This window comes from Ranitomeya variabilis, chromosome 7, assembly GCF_051348905.1.
Source record: "Ranitomeya variabilis isolate aRanVar5 chromosome 7, aRanVar5.hap1, whole genome shotgun sequence".
Taxonomy (NCBI): domain Eukaryota; kingdom Metazoa; phylum Chordata; class Amphibia; order Anura; family Dendrobatidae; genus Ranitomeya; species Ranitomeya variabilis.
The window spans coordinates 57,008,361-57,026,446 of NC_135238.1; the positions used below are offsets into that span (position 1 = coordinate 57,008,361).

An 18,086-nucleotide genomic window follows, 5' to 3' on the forward strand; every position below is an offset into this window, starting at 1 on the left:
GAAAAATAAGCAACATATGTATGAGATTTCTGAGATCTCATTCTCTGCTGGCATTGTAAAATGCTGTGTTTTTTTACCGTTTGAAAAATGTGACAAAACGCAGTGTTAGCACAAGCCGTAAGGCTTCATTCAGACATCCGTTTTTCCCATATTTCTTCTATTTTTGTTTTTCATGGATAGAACATGTATCATGAGGCTGTTCACATTTCTGTTTTTTTTGCAAACCAAGTCTCTGAAAAAAAAAAAACCATAGCGACATATCCTTTTTTTTTATTTGTTTTTATGGATCAGTCACCAATGCAACTCGATGGGTCAGTGAAAAACAAAACAAAAGACTAATGCAATCCATGTTTTTTCCATGTGCTATTTTTTTTTCATAATAGAAAAACTGATGGCAAAAACGGACTAAATACTGTTGGAAATTTGGATCCGCAAACTGACACGCTGATCCTTTAACTACTTTAGTGTGAACAGTTTCATTAAACTCTTGCTTTCGTGAAACTTTACACTCTAGATTTTTTTTTCTCCGTTACCACCAGAAATGACACTGTCCCTATTTTTTTTCCCCGATACCGTATGCGGAGAATCTCTTCCTCCTTAATTGAATCTGCTCATCAGGGTTTCTAAAATTTGGCAACTTTAGTTTCCTTCTCTGCTGTAGTTTCTCTTGCCCATATGGCAAGTGTGTACCAGCTCAATTTTCAGTGTAATTTCAAGGAAAGTTAGTTGTCACAATTTCTGGGGGCGCCTGCTGTTGGCCAACATCTGTTTCTGTAAAAGCTGAAAATTCAATCTGCTGCTTTTGTGTAGAGTTTCTGTCTCGTCTTTGATGTGTGTACAACCTGTACATTGCTTTCCTAAGCCATGCCGAATGTAAAACCTTTCTGTAGGTGTAATATTTACACCCCTAGGTTGTAGACCCCAAATACTGCAAAGTTCTGACTAGTCATGGGCACAAGTGCTCGTTACTGCCTAGGGTGCTCAGGAATGCACGAGAACCGCGGGTGCTCGGGTACGCACAGAGGATTGCGAGTGCCATGTTCGAGTCCCCATGGCCGCATGTTTCGCAGCTGATAGTCGGCCATAAAATGTGAGGATTGCCCATGTTTGTCAGGCAATCCCTGCATGTTTTGTAGCCGCGGGGACTCAAACATGTCACTCGAGCACCCACGATACTCGGTGCATACCCAAGCACCCTAGGCAAACTCGAGTAACAAGCACTTCCGTCCATCACTAGTTCTGACTTCTCATCCAATTACTATCATCGCATGCATTAATACACTGATTTATCTTATCACGTAAGTGCAGTTTTTATACCGTAGGGGGCCAGCCTGAAATTGGTTGATCATTTGTCTTTAAACGGGAACTAAAAAGGATTAGTGTTCAACACAAGGCACCTACCAATAGACACAAAGGTCAAATAGTCCAAGCTAATACTTAGACATTATGATGGCCATAGATGGGCCAGACATGTGTTACCTCCCTTCCACCGGCAGCCGGTGTGTCTAAAATCAGTCTTGAAAGTCAATGTTTAATGAAGACAATCGCCGTCCATATGTCCTCGGCCCCCATCAATATTAGACAGGTCAGAGAATGGCTCAAGTTTTAGCAGACTGGAGTCTTTGTATTTCATGATGGCCACCATGTGATACTTTATTTCCCCTTCAGCGGCCAATTTCTTCTGTAAAATCAGCCCCTTTAAAGTCCCATGTAACACAGATTTCATGTCAAAGTTTAAAATCATGTATTCTTTTTGTTCCGCCATATTTATCAAACATTTTGTGGAAGTGAACCAATTCTGTGACAAGTGACAACATGCAGAGAATGACCGATTACATTGGTGGGCTGAGATGTATTCCTGCAAGGCTGCGGGACCGCATATTCAGTGTCCACCAACATGAGTTGGACTGCTGTCCATAGGATCTTGTGGGCCCAGGCTGTTAAAAAAAAAAAAAAAAAAAAATGTGATCCCTCAGTGGTAATAGTGACGTCAGGCGGGGTGGCGAGGTGCTGCTTCTTCTCATGTGGTGGCACCGGTAGGATTCTGCGTGATCTCTCCGCTGTCATCCTTCACAACATACATGACTTTTTTTCCCGATTTCCTTAAACCTCGTGTAAAATGTTCAAAATTAGTAAGAAGTTAGAGGACCTGTCCCTTAACATAAGTATATAACTTTACCTGGTATAAGTGCTGCTTTTGTTATGATTTTGGTATTACTTTTATTTTGTTCTTGTCCCTCTCTGTTCTAGAGATATGGCCCTGTCTTCCTTCTATATAAATCTAGACACCAATTCATCAAAGCAATCTCACCTCAACATTTTTTCGAAATTGCCTATAGATTTAATGACTTTTTCCATTTTCACGTCCGTTTCTTCCAGCTTTGCCAAAATGGGTGGGAAGGGGGTGTGACGCCACACCTCATCCAATTAATGACTAACTGTGGCATTCTAGTCTGAGACTGGAGTAAGATTTCTGGGGAGGCACACCACTCATAAGTTGCTGCTGATTTAATAAGAGGCGTTCACCACCTCTTAATGAATCGGGACCCTCTGACTTCTCCTCGTCAAGAAAATCACCGTTCTTGATGGTTTGGAGCCCTAGTCTTTTTAGCAAAGTGGGCGTGGTCATAATTTTTTATTTTATTTTTGAAATTGGAATTTGGTTGAGGCTGACGCCCACTTGGCTGAAAAGCCATAACTGGAAATGGAGAAGCGCAGGAACACAAGAAAAACAATGACAGATCCAGGAGCTCAGCGGCATTTACATCAAGTAGAAATATTACAAATTTATGGCAAGTGACAAGTTCTCAAAAATAAAAACAAAAAAATGATTTGATTAGCCATTTTGACATTGTTGTGCACTGCTCTCTGTCCATGACAATTTCAGTATTTAGGAAAACGGCACTTCTGGAATTCTAGTGGTGCACAAGTAGGAAAACCAAATAATCAGAGCTAGAAAAATGTCATGTTTCTACAAAGCAGGGGGTCTATAGTCAAATTCTCCTCTAGTTAAACCTTTGATCGCCCCAGCGACGTTTCGTATTTAGAATCCATGGGTCATTTATTGATTAGCTTCTCTCAAGGTCTAGAGAATAATGTCACTTTCTAACTCGCTCCTTAAAGATCTGTATTGATTAGTTATGAGCAAATGTTCACGGAAAAGGTGTTATCTGAGCATGCCCATGTATTAATTGAGTCTTTTTGGCGTGCTCGAAAAATATGCTTGAGTTGCAGTATGCTGTACGACAGTCACAATACATTCAGGGATTGCCTGTTTGTTAGACAAATCCCTGGATGTATAGCGGCTGTCGGACAGCTCCGAGACATGCAGCCGCTGGGCTCTAGCATAGTATTCGAGCACGCCGAAAACACTCTTAGTGCACGAGCATGCTCAGATAACACCTTATCCAAGTACGCTCGCTCATCACTAGTACTGATAGATTTTTCTGATCTCGTAAACCCATGAAGATTCTGGTGTGTCCTTGACTTGTTATTCCTGCAGATTAAAGTTTTTAACGAGTACTTGTATTTGATGTCCCCATCTGGTCACAGGATTGCCGTGATCAGGGACATTTTATTGCAGTTTTCCCTATTCTATAACATCCATGTTGGTATTCGACACTGCATTTAAAAACAAGCCACAGGTTCCTTGGGGAATCCTTCCTAAAACATGCTTTTCTGCTGTCGCCAATCCTGTCCTCTTTCAGTGACGAAAGTCTAAAGACATGACAAGACTGTGAAGTTTTTTATGGGAGAAATCTATCTGGTTAGAACCGCTAAATGATGCCTTCTGAGATGACATTTATTGCAAGACACCAATTTTCCAAGCTTTTGTTTTTTAGAAGCAATATAACAGGTGTTCATGTCTACGAGATTGACAGTATTGATGTCACTGGGTACAATTTATAGCAAAAGACATCTCCTAGGGCTTAAAAGCACATGGCTGAAATAGTGATTCAGTCCACAGATTCACGGATTGTTACCTTTTATATCGATTTTGTAAGTCTATGTATTCTTACCTTTCTCTATTAATTGGACAATCTATCTATTTTTCGGTATGTACAGTGACTTGTAAAAGTATTCATCTCCTTGGCTTTTTAACAATCTTTTTACGTTACAACCTGTGCTTAAATATTTCTGTAATCCGATTTGTGTGTGATGCATCAGCACTAAATAGTCTTAGTTGGCAAAGTGAGAAAAATACAGGCATGAATTACATTTATGGGATCAAATAAGTAGAAATTGGCATGTGCATATGTATTGAACCCGTTTGCTATGAAGCCTCTAACACTTTCTGGTGCAAGAATTTACCTTCATAAGTCACATGCTTGGTGAAAGTAAGTCCCCCTGTGTGCAATTTAAGTGTCTCTCAGTATATACACATTACCTTTTCTGGAAGACCACAGAGGCTGAAACACCATTAAGTAAGAGGCACCACTAACCAAACAACACCATGAAGACCAAGGAGATCTCCAAACAAGTCAGGGACAAAGTTTTTGAGAAATGCAAGTCTGGGTTAGGTTATAAAAACATATACCAATTTCTGAAGATCCCCCAGAGCACCATCAAATCCATTATCGTCAAATGGAAAGAACATTGTACCACCAGAAACCTGCCAAGAGAGGGCCGCCCACCTAAACTCTCAGCCCGGGCAAGGAGGGCATTAATCAGAGGGGAAGCTCAGAGACCAAAGGTAACTCTGAAGGGGCTGGAGAGTTCCCAAGCAGAGACTGGAGTATGTGTCCATATGGCCACAATGCACCGTACACTCCATAGAAATGGCCTTTATGAAACAGTGGGCAGAAAAAAGTCTTTGCCTGCAGATATTGTAAGGCTCGTTTTGAATTTGTCAAAAGACATGTTGGGAGACTGTCCAAATGTATGGAGGAAGATGCAGTGGTCAGATGAGACCAAAGTTGAACTTTTTGGCCACCAAGGTAAACGCTATGTCTGGCTCAAACCAACACAGCTCATCACTCCCAAGAACACCATCCCCACAGTGAAACATGGTGGTGGCCGGATCTTGCTGTTGGGATGTTATTTGGCAGCAGGGACATAAAAATTTGGTCTGAGTAGAGAAGAAGATGGATGGTTTGAAATACAGGGATATTCTTGAGCAAAACCTGTTTCGGTCGGTCAGTGATTTGAGATGGAGACGGAGGTTCACCTTCCAGGAAGACAATGACCCAGAGAATGCTGCTAAAGCAACACTCAAGTGGTTTAAGGGGAAACATGTAAATGTTTTTGGAGTGGCCTAGTCAAAGCCCAGATCTTAATCCAATTGACAATCTGTGGTCAGACTTAAAGATTGCTGTTCACCAGAGGAAACCATCTAACTTGAAAGAGCTGGAGCAGTTTTACCTTGAAGAACCGTGAAAAAATACCAGTGGCAAGATGTGGAAATTGTAGAGAATTATGTAAAGTGACTTGCAGCTATAATTGCCACAAAAGGAGGCTCTGCAAAGTACTGACTTTAGGGGGTGAATAGCTATATACACTGACGTTTTCTGTTAGTTTTCTCTATCTGTTGTTTGCTTCACAATTAATTTGAAACCAAATGTTCACAGTTGTAGGCACGTTATTTGCATGAAATGATGCAAACACGCGGAAAAAAAAAAAAAACACAGTGAAATTCCAGTTTGTGAAGTATCAAAACATGAAAAATGCCAAGGGGGTGAATCCTTTTGCATGCCACTGTACAATATTTGTCTTTTTTTATTTTATTGGAAGCAAAAAGAAGCTACATGAATATTTTACCAATTTACCAGATTTTTTTTTATAGATGTGTATGGAACAGGTCACAGCTTTGATCATTTGTGATGATACTGAAAGGGTCCTCCGGAATAGAGACTACTCAGAGATCAGCTGGCAAAATGCTTTTAGTAACTGAAAGCTTTTATAATGGAAATCCTTTTGCTAGTGTCAGAGTGACTTTAAGATATCCAGGTGCATTGGAAGAGGAAAAAGAACATTATTTCAATAAATTTTCAGTAAAACAACTTTCTCCGTTTTACCAGAGGAGAATTGATTGCTAAGTGACGAGCTTAGACTGCACGTTGGGTCCCATATATTGTGTGTAAAAGAGTAACTGAAAGTGACCTTTTGCCATTCATGATTTTTATCAGCTTTTGTGGTTGCACGGAATAAAAATAAAGAAATGATTGATGATTCCATACAGACTGAATCTGATCAATGTGCATCGGCATTGTAGGCAGGTTGCTGTCTTATTACGCTGTGGCTATCCCAGTGTTTCTTATGTAAAGACAAAGTCCAGCGCTCCAGGGAAAGACAAACAGGAACAAGAAAAATCAAAATTGGCCTAGTTTAAAAAAAAAAAAAAGAAGAAAAGAAATAGAAAACTGTATAAATAAACCCCTCAGCTGTGCAGGCAGTGCAGGCAAAAATATTCTGCCTGAAGAAGAATGGAGAGTAGTGGAGTATGTCTATCCCACACAGGTAACTGACTAGAAAAATCTATGTCAACACAAAGACAACAGAGCAAAACGCCCTTGGGAGAGCCTTAATTAGAACGAGAGATACGCTTGGTTTGCCTTTAAAGAAAGTATGTGTCATCAAAATGAATTTTATAGATAAAAGCTTATTTTTTTCCCTTTTGTTATTAGTATCTGGATAACCCATATTAAACCAAAAAAGAAAAAAACTAAATAAATTCAACTGTAAAAAATAGAAAAAAAAATGCTTAACCTAAAAAGCAACATTTTAGCTATCTTTTGCCATAGGCTTCAACCGCTCAGTCACCTGTGGAAAATGTGCTAGTTATTCTAGGAGAACCTTTATTTATTTGTAGCAGAGCCAGAGTCAATATGTAAAGGCGTTCTCCACTTTATTGACGACTAATGTTGGACTGATCGATTTACTCGACTCTAGTCCATTGGCCAGGTCAGTAGTCTCTGAAACACACCACAGGCCTTGATACAGCAGGATCTTGGTTGTTCCTGTTTGGGGAAATCCCAGCCCCCCAAACTGGATCCCCTTGACCTACATGCTGTGAATATAGCCTATACGTCTGATGAAGGATTTTCACCTGAAACGTTAATACTGTACTTACCGTAATGTTACTAATGGATATGAAATACTGACAATAAATCCTATTTAAAGCGTCTCCAAGTGCCTTTATGTGTTGAGTTCCTTCACTATGTCTACTAGTAGTCTCTGGAGTGGAGGTTCGCAAATCTTGGCTTTCGAGATGGGATCACCAGCGCAGCTTCTGAGTTGCCAGGCTGGTGCGACATCATCTGTGCCTCACACCACAATGATGACGTTTCGTCGTGGACTCCGATAGGCACAATGCATAGCCTCCCATCTAGTGGCCGGAGTCTACTGACTTTGCTGACGGACCATGGTCCTGCAAATTGGTCCAACCAACTCTATCGACGACCTATCCTTCTTTAGTACTTGGCTATGGCCAGTACATACTGAATAGTGCTGTACTATTTTTGCTCCGTGCATTTTATATCTGGCCACTGCCAGAGCTGATAAGCTAATCGTTGGGTGTGCAAAGTGTAAGATCCCAACCAATCTGATATTGAAGATAATCATATAGCAAGAACCTGGCCTATATATAAATGACACTTCCAAAAAACCATAGAAGAAATTCCAAAGAAAATAGAACGGAAGCCAATGTCATAGTACAAAATACAAAAAGCTTTTATTAAATCCCTCTAAAAAAACCAACAGATTTTCTTTTTATATATCCACAATGGAGATACACATGCAAATAGACTACAGAGTACAAATTGAGTATCACATACCATTTATATGTCCACAAGTATTCATATATACATGGGTAGGCTAATTATTTAGGTCAAAAAGATTTTTTAGTATGGTTTATTCAATCAGTGTTATTCCCAGCGGGGGGTTTCAAGTCTAGTACCTGGTGTATTGGACTAGTCTGAGGGTGGAAGCATAAAAGGTGCTAAATACTATATAATTGCATAGTAATTTATATCCACCACAAGACAAGTCTCAAAGCCAGAGGTATTCAGAGAACCACATAGGAAAAATATATCAGAGTAGCAGCCATAAAGCGATCAATCATGATCAGGATATGCCAGTGCATTGAATGCTACCCAGAAAGCCTTACCCCACATGTAGTACATAGAACTAAAAAAAAAGAGAAATGTAGGTAATATATAACCTGCACGTGCAGTCCTGAGCCCCAACGCGCGTTTCGCGTTAGCTTTTTCCGGGGGAACTGATATTGAAGTCCTATGTTACGGAGAGATTGTCAGTATTAAAGTAATGGACAACCACTTTAAGAGGAGTAGACTTTTCAATAAGTTTTTTTTTTTGTCATTGGTATTTCACAACAAGTATGGAGTTCTGCAGCAGTCCCTTATATTATTTGTTGTGCAGCTAGGTATAAGGAATTAGGTAATTTCTAAAATAGGTTGGCGAAGGGAGAAAATGGAGCATTAGGTCAGGCGAGCATCAGAAGTTCTGGCAAAACTAAGATTTTAGGTTTTGTCTGGTATGAGCTCTTTAAGGTAGATCAAAAAAGTATAGAAAGTCTTATTTCTACAATGACGACTGATTTCCAACCAAAGAAAGGAAAATACCCAAGAAAAACATCTGGGAAAAAATAAAAAGTCCCAAACCCTACACAAAAAAGTTTATCAGCCGATTACCCTGCTCCCAGTACCCCACCGGTTGCTGCTGGAGAATCATGTAAAAGAATGTTCATGTAAAACAAGGACAGCTTAGATCTCCCAAAATATAATTGCCTCTTAGGGCTCAAACTCACTTGGTGAAATACGGCCGAGTCTCGCATGGTAACACCCGGCTCTGCCGCCGGCACTTGGGAGCGGAGCGTGCAGCTCCATATATTGCTATGCGGCCACACGCTCCGCTCTGGAGTGCCGGCGGTACAGCCGGGTTTTAACAAGCGAGACCCGGCCGTATTTCACGCAAGTGAGTATGAGCCGTTATAGATCTGCTCTCCATCCCAGCTCATACAGAGGTCTCCTCAGAAAAAGGAGCTCTTCTGCAATGTCTGTATGTCCTGGGGCATGTAGAGAGAAGGGGATTTCTACATTTTATTATCTCTGCTAAAATGTAGATTAGCCTTAAAGTTTCATATATAAAATCATTATCCTTTTCGAAGTTATGCTACAATGTACAATAGGCCCAACAAAAGCATAACCTCCATGGCCGCGTCCCCAACACCGACAGGCCAATCTTACATTTTCCCGTAACAGGCATAATCTCCTTTCAGGATCCCATAGGTATAAAATGTTGTTAACCACAGTATATACCTGTTGGGAGCACAAATCGCTTTTATACAAACAAGCTGTGTAGTCAAGCTTCCAAATTCCACAATTATTTCCCAAGTAATTGGACGAGGTTCTAGAGTCCTCCTTACATCTTTCTCCTGCAGTGTACTCTTCTTCCTTCATCAGCATTGCCTATCTCCCCAACGATTGCAGAAAATGTGAAGCTTATTACATAACAGATGCTACCGATGTATGTTGACTAATGACGATTTTTGACACATAGTGTCTTCTATTTAGTCATTTTTGGAAGTGTCGCGTCATTTTTGGGAGTGTTGGATATCACCATGGCCCTTTTTCTACATACACTAGAGGTCTGCTTCTTGGGCCTTCTGGATGAACCAATAGAGCTACATCATACCAACATCTTCTTGCGACAAACTCTATTTCTTGCACATAAGCGATAGGCCACTGTGGATGGAGGACAGACGCTCATCTCTTAGCCAATGGAAAAAAAATTATAAACGCAGTTGTGCAAAATGAAAAAAAAATATGCTGAAAAATAAGGGTTGCATGGAAAAGTTTTCTAAAGTATAGGAAGCTTGGTGTGCCTCCCTCTTAACTGTTGAAACTCTTGGGCTCTGCTTGACCTCTAGACTTATCGGAAGGATACAAAGGGTAATATACCCTATCTGCGTACTTGCCAACCATGCCAATTGGTCCCAACCTGGAAGTGTACAATTACTGCTATTCATTCTAATATAAGACTAAAGTTGTGACTTATTACGTGTTCTATGAACATCAAAAACTACACATGCACAGTATGTTTTTGTATTATTTTGTTGTATTGCATACTTATGCTCTGGGTTCAATAAAAGTTAAAACAAATTGTTATGTGATAATGTGACTTTATAGGGAGTGTTAGTTTACGTTATCAGCTTGACTCGAAGGTTTCGGCTGTCCACAGCAATATTTCTAGGCAATGTTAAGCCAAGTTCTCCCTAGTAAAGGAAAGATCAGCCATGCACGTGAACAAAATAAGAGATGCCGAGAATTGATGAGAAAGGGCATGTCTCTAACTTTTCAAGATGGAGAAGTAGGACATAATTATTTGTTTACAAGCCGTCCAGCAATAGTTTCTCAAAACCTAGGCACTGCAAAAGGGAAATAAGGAAGAGTCATCTTTGACAGAATTATCACCCCATACTTATCGCTTAGCCCTGTACCATGGACCCCCTAGGGTTCATTTGCTACATGTTGACAAGGAATCTGTCAGCAGAATGTAGGCCCCTATACGGCCACAGACCTGTTATCAATGATGGTGACCGGTTCACAATGAGGATCTATATTCTAACAAATTCAGCAAAACAGTGAAAAACAGCTCTGAACGCTGCATTCAACCAGTGGTGAGAAGTCAAAAAGTTTGGCCGTTTTCCAGAACTGTCAGACTCCGCCGGTCCTAATGGCTTGATTGACATCCCACACCGGATGGTCCATCAAAAGGCGCCCTGAGAAACGGTGCGTGAGCATTGAAGGTAGATTTGCCGCTTCATCTACATTTACACATCTGCCATTGCTGAAGGAGGTGGCTTATGAGGTCGTATCCGAACTTTAAGATGTCAGTCTAGCCGGGAGGGTGACCGGAAAGCTTGGCTGGAAGAGCAGCTTCTCCACCCAATTGCATACAACATTCAAAGTTATTTTTCTCTGTTATGCTGAATGTTCCTAAAGTTAGAAGATCATCTTCGCGATGCCATCACCATCCTGGATAACAGGTTTGCAGCCTAACGCTTGCTGATGGTTCCCTTACGTCTAGGGTCACACCTCCGTATCGCTTCTCATCCGGGAGAATCAGGCCAGTTATGCTAATCGGAGTGTGATCATAGTGTGCTCCGATTTTCTTGGATGAGAAGGTGGAGAAGAAGCTTTTCCATTCTGTCAGTCCATGAAAATCTTACTGCACTTGGATAGTGCAGTCCGTTTTTGTTTTTTTTCACTGACTCATTGACTTTCATGGCCAAGGTATTGCCTACAGAGCCTGTAGAAAAAAAAAGGAGAGAATCAAAAACGCAACGTGTGAACATAGCCTTAGGTTACATATATTGCCATCTATTCCTACAATGGAGTGTGTTCCTCTCGCTGCTCCCAGATACAGCCGCCGCCTGCACACATTGCTAATATCAGAGCCATTACATTAATCATCGCTGCCCGTTATGTATGTATCCTACACATGTCTAACTTTCTTTAATATGTAAATGCACCTGTCAGCTCGTCTTTGTAACAGGAGCCTTCCTTTCCTATATCTTACTCCTGAAATTCCCTGTGAGCCGGAGTGTAATCCATGACACTTGCTGATTTATGGGCTTTGTTGGTGTGAGCGGTGGCCGGTGTGCTAGTGGCTGCCCCCTTATGTGGAGATAATTGGCGCACTTTAAATATTACAATCATCTGCCTGTTATTTCAGAAATGTTTGCATTACCGGCGCCACGCTATAAATCCTGTACAATGACAGCATGATGCATTGTGTTCCCGTTCTGTTTGGACAGGGAAAACGAGGTATTGAAGGTGCAGCTGAAGAAGTATGTCGGCGCGGTGCAGATGCTGAAGAAAGAGGGGCAAAATGACGGTAAGGAAAACGCTGGAGTATTATGTCACTGTAATGAATTGTACAATAATGCTGCTGGGGGAGAAAACTGCTCAGTGCTACAATTCACTGCAAAAAGAAGTCTTAGTAAGGGTCTCTAGTTAGTTAATGAAGCAAAATAAGACGCACCGTTCAATAAGGTGCTCCGCAGGTTTAGACTGTAGAAAATAGGAAAAAAAATCCTATAAATTAAAATGGTGTAAAGTAGAGGGGTCCGTATTAGTGATGAGCGAACGTGCTCGGATAAGGTGTTATCTGAGCATGCTCTGGTGCTAACCCAGTGTCTCCGGCGGGCTCAAATAATATGCTTGAGACCGCACAGCTGCATGTCTCGCGGCTGTTCGATAGCAGTAACACATGTAGGGATTGTGTAACAAACAGAAAATCCCTGCACATGTTGTGGCTGTCGAACAGCTGCGAGACATGCAGTCGCGGGAATTCAAACACATTTTTCGAGCATGCCGAAGACCTCGGTTAGCACTTGAGCATGCTCAGATAACACCTTACCTGAGCACGATCGCTCATCACTAGTCATTATCACGTATTTCATGTCCAAGGGTAGAATAGGGAGGTAATAATTCTATTGTTATTGTTTCTCTGCGGTGATTGCCTCGTTTTCTATTATAGCTGACAATCAATAATAAGATCCCCTACCTTTGGCCAATTATGATATAAAGGACTTTGGCTAGAGTTTGTCTAAGCCATATAATGCCCTGTTACCTGCAGACTGGGACTTCAGTGGATCACAGTTGTATAGCAAATAAAAACAATTGATCAGCATTCAGCAGTGATCCGATATACACTCAAAGTACTGAGTACATGATGGTGTAATATTAATTTTAATAATTGTTAATACGGTAAGTTGAGTGGATGAGTGTTTTGAATAACATGGGTCAGTGTGCAATCTGATAAATAATGGGACCGCACTCGTGTAAGAGAGCCCTCCTAATGATAACCTTTGTAAGGAAGCCAATAGAAGTCTCCGTCTTACGGTTCAAGACAGTTTACAAAGTTTATATAGAAGTGAGGTTACAGGAAAAACAAAAGTTATAGCTAGAAATAAAGAAACTAATGAACGTACAGGGCCACAAAGATTTTCCATAGGAGATCACAAGAAATCTGAGGCAACGCCCAACGTTTGAGCTTTTACAGGGGTTTTTTGGCTATCGGCTATAAGGGACCGCATTAAACATTACTTCCTAATTCAAGAGTAACCTAGGGGTTAATTTTTATTGTATAAATCAATAGTATACGTAAAAATAGTGACGTCTGTAATATATTCTTTCAGGGAGACCTGGTTCTTTCTCTGCCAAAATTGATCAGTCATTCTCAAAATTCTCAGTTCTGAGGTTAAATCTGTGTTCGGCAAAGAAAAATTTGACATGATTGATATTGGCGATGCTATCTTGCGGCGCTCTGAAGGTGAGCAGATCGTTGGGGTGGCCATCATCGGTGCCCCAGCACTTCTCCCATGCTGCAGAGAAGAAGATACCCCTGCTTGGAGCCTGGAAGAGAGCAGAGTTCGGACTGGCGTCGCCATCATGCTGCTGGTCTGATCTCTCAGTCTTCAGATACGAAGTTGAGAGGCAGAGTAGCAGTGCGCTCCTCAAAAGGGAACACTCAAAAATCTGCTAGAGGAGTTGAGCAAAAATATTCTTGGGACCCTGGTCCAGTGGCCATATCAGTTGTTTATAGTTGCCGGAGCAGAGCGTTGCGAACCTTCTACCTGCCAGCGTCCCGGTGCATCTTCTGTATAGTAGACCTGGCAAGACATCATGCATGCATCATGCCAAAATGATGACTATCTTGCCTGGCTTTTACATCTGAAAAGGTGCTGAGAATGGCGGTGGGAAGGTGGTGATTCACAAAGGCTCTGGTCTGACAGCAATGGACTACCGTCTGTCAAATCTTTTTGCTCAACTTTAATTATTAGGGCATTGTAAAAAATTAAATTTGTGTAATCTGCTAGGAAAATGCAGACAAGGTAACATTGACAAACTTACTGCTATACTGGATCTTCTAATTATACATATATATATGTGTATATATACAAAAATAAGGGGTGTACTTATTTTTGTGATATACCGTGTATATATATATATATACTTTTATACAATTTTAAGTATAAAAGTATATACTGTAAAGTGTACAGCTTGTATAACAGTGTAAATTTGGTGCCCTCTAAATAAGTCAACAAACAGCCATTAATGTCAAAACCGCTGGCAGCAAAAGTGCGTACACCCCTTAGTGAAAATAGCCAAATTGTGCCCAATTGGCCATTTTCCCTCCCTGGTGTCATGTGACTCATTAGTGTTACCAGGTCTTAGGAGTGAATGGAGAGCAGAGGTGTAAAATGTTGGTGTCATCGCTCTCACACTCTCTCATACTTTGAACATGGCTCCTCATGGCAAAGAACTCTGAGGATTTGAAAAAAACAATTGTTTCTCTACATAAAGATTGCCAAGGATATAAGGAGATTGCCAACACCCTGAAACTGAGCAGCATCACGGTGGGCAAGACCATACAGCAGTTTAAAAAGACAGGTTCCATTCAGAACAGGCCTCGCCATGGTTGACCAAAGAGTTTAGCGTCATACCCAAAGGTTGTCTTTTGAAAATAGACGTATGAGTGCTGCCAGCACTTCTGCTGAGGTTAATGGGGTGGCAATCAACCTGTCTGTGCTAAAACCATACGCCACACACTGCATCAAAATGGTCTGCATGACTGTCATCCCAGAAGGAAGCCTCTTCTAAAGATGATGTACAAGAAAACCCGTAAACAGCTTGCTGAAGACAAGCAGACTAAGGTGATATCCTATGCTCTGATGAGACCAACATAAACTTATTTGAAGAGGATTCCAGTGGCCACTGGTAAAGCTCTAGTGACCTCCATGCCCAAGAGAGATAAGGCAGTGCTTAAAAATAAAGTTGACCACACAAAATTTTGACACTTTGGGCACAATTTGGCCATTTACACTTAGGGTGTGTACTCACTTTTGTTGCCAGCGGTTTCCATATTAATTGTTGTGGGTTGAGTTATTTAGAGGGCACACCATGTTTACATTTTTTATACAAGATGTGCAATGACTCAAAGTGTCAGACCTTTGGTGTTGTCCCATGAAAATGTCATAAAATATTTAAAAAATGTGAGGGGCTGTACTCACTGTGATATACTGTGTGCGTATGTATGTAACATATATATATATATATATATATATATATATATATATATATATATATATATATATGTATGCACCAAAGCAAATCGTGATGGACGAACAACTGACAGCAATGGTGTGAGATGAGCTTACAGTGCACATTTGCACCCGTGGAGGGGGGTTCTCGGTACAGAAAGGTCTGTCAGGTCCTCCTCGCAGCGATGCCCTCAGTCCCATCTCCCGTTGCTAACACTTAATGAATGGTGAGAAGTGTGTGTCAGCCAAGGTTGGCTCTGTCAGGAGTGTTAACACACGGTTAAAGAATCTTCGCTTGTAAATAAATTGTGTTTCCTAGCTGCTGTTCAATTAATTACATTGTGGTGCAGCCTCGTCTTATCTTGAAAAATGGTAATGGCGAGATAGTGGTCTCAATTATTAATGGCTACAAGTCCAGGAGCTGCTTTTTCCTGTTAGTAATTGGAAACCTTTATAAATAAGACCTTGTAGCACTAAAGTCAGCAATTTGGCTTTAATTTTTCATTTTCACCTTGTTACTCATTGTTCCGTAATCTGCCCATTAAATGGAAGGATTGAAGACCTGATTTGTTAAACAAACAGAAAGCCGGCGCTCTTCATCCTCCTCTTCTAGGTAATTCAAACACATTACCTTCATTGTCCAAACTTTTCATTTAGTCTCATTTCTGCATAAGAAGGAGAGAACAAGAACATTACTGTAAGTAATCATAATTTATTTTGCAGCTTTAGCAGCTTAAAATGACCTTTCCAGCCGATCACATTCCCAGCCGTAATGTGAGATCTGAAACACAAGTAATTTTAGAGCTGTGTGAATAGTGGCTCAGGCTTCATGCACATTGCGGCTGATCCCTACTCTTAGTGTGTGCCCTGGGAAAAGCTCCTCACGCTTCAAATAGGACTTTACTCACCTGCCCGAAGCCCGGAAAAATGCGTGTTCGGTCTTTGCCATGAGAGTATACATCAGTATACCTATTTTTCTATCTCTATAGGATATCGCTGCAGACTGCACTCAATTACAATTGCTGCCACAATAAAGTGTAGCACACGGTATATGTTTTTGTGCAGTTAGTCAGCGGACAATGTACAACACTGCGTAGTCTCATATGACAGTGCCATCCATATAACCCGGTGGACTTATCAATTGTAAAGTGCCTTTCCCTTACAAGTGATGGCTTTTTAGTGGTTCAGGGCTAAAACGTGTTGGCATAATTTGTCATGAATGAATGCTTATACTCTGGGTTCTTTCTATTCTTGAGCAGTGCTGTGTTACTCCAGCTCGTTTTATTTTTAATTATTTTCCTTATCTTAGAGGCGTTATCCAGCAATTTTTTTTCCCCCAAAAGCTACAGCTTGCCAAATCCTAATGTGTACCACACACACACTGTTGGGATTTAACTCTTCTAGTTGGGTCAAGTGTTTGTTTTGTGACCATAAGTATACTATTTGTGTACATGCAGTGTGTTACACGCCTGTTCTGGGTATCTTGGGCTCCACTCCCTGCTCCTGGGTCTTCTGCGCTCTGTTGTGCTCCACATCAGGATTTGCAGGTTGCCCATCGTGGATCAATGAAGTCATCTCCATAGACCTATTTATGGCCAATTGACACACTCACCTGTGTCTTGGGATTGAGACTCTAGACTTCTGCTTGGTGTGCTCCACCCTCTGTGCATTCTATGCTTTTCTTTCTTCCATCACTGCTGGGCTCCACTATCTGCCCTGCCACTCCTGAGATTCCTGAATGTGCCAAGTCCTTCCTTCCCATGTACCTTTCATGCTTGCTGGACTGGTCTCACCCTCCTCTCTCCTTGTTCTCTCTATGTTCTTCTGCGGATAAGAAGCTGCTGGGCACATGATCACAGGTATGGCATTCTCATAACTTGCAGTCATGTAATGACCACACAAACCAGCTTTTTCACCCACTGCACTTTTCAAGCAAATGAAGAGTCATTGAAGACCTAAACTCACCCTGTATGTTACATCCAAGATTTTACCTGTGTTCAAAGGGACAACACTGGTACTGTGGATTCCCTGTGCTACATAACATGGGCGCTCAGTGGCGCTGCTGCTTAGACGTGTTTCTATATTTTTTCTCCTAGTTGATCCGAGCTCATTAATAAATCGTAGATGAAGACTTATTTTTAGTTGGAATTCTTGTGTACATTGCAGTCAGATGTTCAGTTATACTAGGATAGCAGGTGGCGAGCTTTGCATTGCACAATCAGAGCGCTATTCAATACTATGTCTTGGCACGTTTTTTTGGTTTGTGCATGTCACAGAAAATAGAAACTCAGACAGCTGTCCGAAGCCTAATCTATAGACCATCTTTAAAAAAAAAAATAACAAAATGCATCTTATGTCACTTTAAATGCTTAGAATACAATTGTTGTCCACACTAATATTTGGCTAAAACGTGGTCATAAGAAATAATAAAGATCAAAATAATAAAAAAAATATATTTAATGCCGGGGAATTTGGGTTATATCTTGCTTTGTTGCAGAATAGGGCAAGTGACACATTGTAATTATTAATACTTTTTTTTTTTTTTCAGTGAACCTGTCACTTTCTTTTTAGGCCCTAAAGCACAACTATAGTTTTACAACTTTGATAGTTATCACATTTTGAAGTTATAATGGTGCATGTGATATATAACAATTGTCCCCCGGGTCTTCTGGTGGGTGCGGTTAGGGTGAAGAGGTGCTTGGTGGGTGCGGTTAGGGTGAAGAGGTGCTCAGCTTAAGAGCCAACATGCCGCATGTTAAGAAAACTATTGCAAAGTAATATAATGCTATGGTAGTTGGTCAATGGTTTGTGCAAATGATGTGTATGATGTGACAGCAGTGCCATCGCCTGGGTTTTCTTTCAGAAAGCTGTTTCAGGAACAAGTCGACGGCTTTTTTGCTGAATCGTCTCCAGCAGCAATTTTGTAATCTTTTTGGCATTTTTTTTCTGGCAGCTTCTGTCAAAGAGAGAGGGCGGTTTCCAAACTAAGCCACCTAAACAATAAACCTGTTTTTTCTTT

The 18,086-nt window shown here is 40.9% G+C and overlaps 1 protein-coding gene across 2 annotated transcripts in view; it reads left to right on the forward strand.

The window, feature by feature from the left end:
- SNX29 (sorting nexin 29) overlaps positions 1 to 18,086 on the forward strand; it is a 565,512-nt gene that overhangs the window by 164,366 nt on the left and 383,060 nt on the right. For both annotated transcript variants that reach the window (XM_077275156.1, XM_077275157.1), the window contains exon 14: positions 11,777 to 11,856. In XM_077275156.1, coding sequence (XP_077131271.1) covers positions 11,777 to 11,856 — 80 coding nt within the window. The remainder of the gene's footprint in view (positions 1 to 11,776; positions 11,857 to 18,086) is intronic.